We start from the raw sequence: 1,925 nt of genomic DNA on the forward strand, positions 1-1,925 counted from the left end.
CCTGTAGCCCCAGCTGCCCTGGAACTCACTATGTAGACCAGGCTGGCCTTGAACTCACAGAGATCCGCCTGCCTCTGCATCCTGAGTGCTGGGATTAAAGGCCTGTGCCACCATGCCCGGCTTATTTTAGGTATATGAGTGTTTTGCCTGTGTGTAAATGTACCTGTGTCATGCAATGCCCACAGAGGTCAGAAGAGGGCATTGGATCCTCTGGAAGTGGAGTTAGGATGGTGGTCGGCCACTATGTGGGTGGTGGAATTCGAACCCGGTTCTCTGCAAGAGCAACCAGGGCTCTTAACTGCTGGGCCAACTTTACAGCCCCTAAGATGGGTCTACTCTTTAGAAGAGGTCAATGAGGTCTGAATTCAGAACTTTCTTTTAACCACATTGGCACATTGCTTCGGCTGGGGGGTGGCAAATGTCCCATTTTCGAGGTTAGACTGAACTCTGATTTGTGCTAAATTTGGGACAGGCAGTAACCTACAAATAGACATGGTTCTGTTTGGGTTTGACCTCAAACCTAATGGTGTATGTAATTACATGATTGCTACTATTAGTGCATGGCACTGTTTACTGGGATGCCAAAGTTTGTGTTTCAAGAAGAAAGCTGGACTGGCAACCACAGCTGAACACACTAATATTAGCTGGTAATTAGTAGAACTCTCACTTAACTAAACGGGCCATTTGTCTTTGCAACCAGTATGAAAACGGAAGTAGAGTCATCTGTCATTCCGATCTGCGGTCTTTAAAATATTAACTTAAATCAAACTTACTTTTAGCTAATGCATAAAAATAAAAAAAAATCTTGTATGCATTTATGGAGTACCATGTCCAGTGGTTTAATAGATGCCATATTTAAGTTAGGCTACAGATATGCATCTCTTCAAACATTGATTATGTCAAAAACATTCAAAATCTTAACGCCTTTTGAGATGTATGATAGGTAAATATTACTTATAATCATGCTACAGAGGAGCATTGAGGCACCAGGGCAAAGTGGGGCGCCAGGGCATCAAGATCCTTTATAAAAGTGTGTCTTAGTATCCACTGATCCATCGGTCTATATTTCTTTTCCCATCCATTTCTCTCCAGCCTGTAGTAACCAGCCATCTTCTACTCTCCACTTCACTGAGATCAACCTTTCCATATTCACCACAGGCGTGAGATCCTGCAGTTCTTGTTTTTCTGTGCTTGGTTTATTCTAGTTAACACATTAGCCCAATCTGATTCTTTTGTCCTTAGTCTGGGTGGTGGATGAATCTCCCTGTCTAAGTGTGTTAGCATGGCATTAATCCGTTCCTCCTTACAGATATCGTGTCTGATTGGTCTCCTCTGCATGATGCTGCGATCCATGGACATCTGCTCACTCTGAGGAACCTTATCAGCCAGGTACCTCTTTTTTTTTTTTCTTTTTTAAATTATTTATTTAATAAACATAATTAGAAGAAACATTTCATTACAACAGCATTGACACATTCCATAACAATTTCCAGAGATAAGATACATCTCTTTCAAAATTGGCTGTAAAATGTAAAATCAAAGATCAGGGCCAAAGAAATGGAAAAAACACAAAACAGGCAACACAAAGACTCAATGACACAGAGTTGTTTCTTCGAGCAGATAAGTAAAATTGACAAATTTTCAGTCAAATGAACCAAAAGAAAGAAAGAAAGCTCAAGTTAACAAAGTCGGAAGTGAAAGGGAAACATTGAGACAGAAAGTGAAAAAATTCAATCATGACTCACAGTCAATTACTTTTTTTAAAAAATTTATTTAATAACCACATGATTAGAAGCATTTCATTACAGCATTAACAACATATTCAATAACAATTTCCAGAGCAAAGATACATCTTTCAAAAGTGGTTATAAATTTTTGGTTTGCTGTTGAATTAATACAATTATACAGTATTTTTTAAATAAAAT

At 39.0% G+C, this 1,925-nt stretch overlaps 1 protein-coding gene across 1 annotated transcript in view; it reads left to right on the forward strand.

The window, feature by feature from the left end:
• The window catches only part of Asb9 (ankyrin repeat and SOCS box containing 9), a 43,825-nt gene that overhangs the window by 2,734 nt on the left and 39,166 nt on the right, over positions 1 to 1,925 (forward strand). The window contains exon 2 of the mRNA XM_008840893.1: positions 1,282 to 1,389. Within this exon, the coding sequence (XP_008839115.1) occupies positions 1,282 to 1,389 (108 nt within the window). The remainder of the gene's footprint in view (positions 1 to 1,281; positions 1,390 to 1,925) is intronic.

This window comes from Nannospalax galili, unplaced genomic scaffold (genome assembly GCF_000622305.1).
Source record: "Nannospalax galili isolate Female #2095 unplaced genomic scaffold, S.galili_v1.0 scaffold521, whole genome shotgun sequence".
Classification (NCBI taxonomy): Eukaryota; Metazoa; Chordata; class Mammalia; order Rodentia; family Spalacidae; genus Nannospalax; species Nannospalax galili.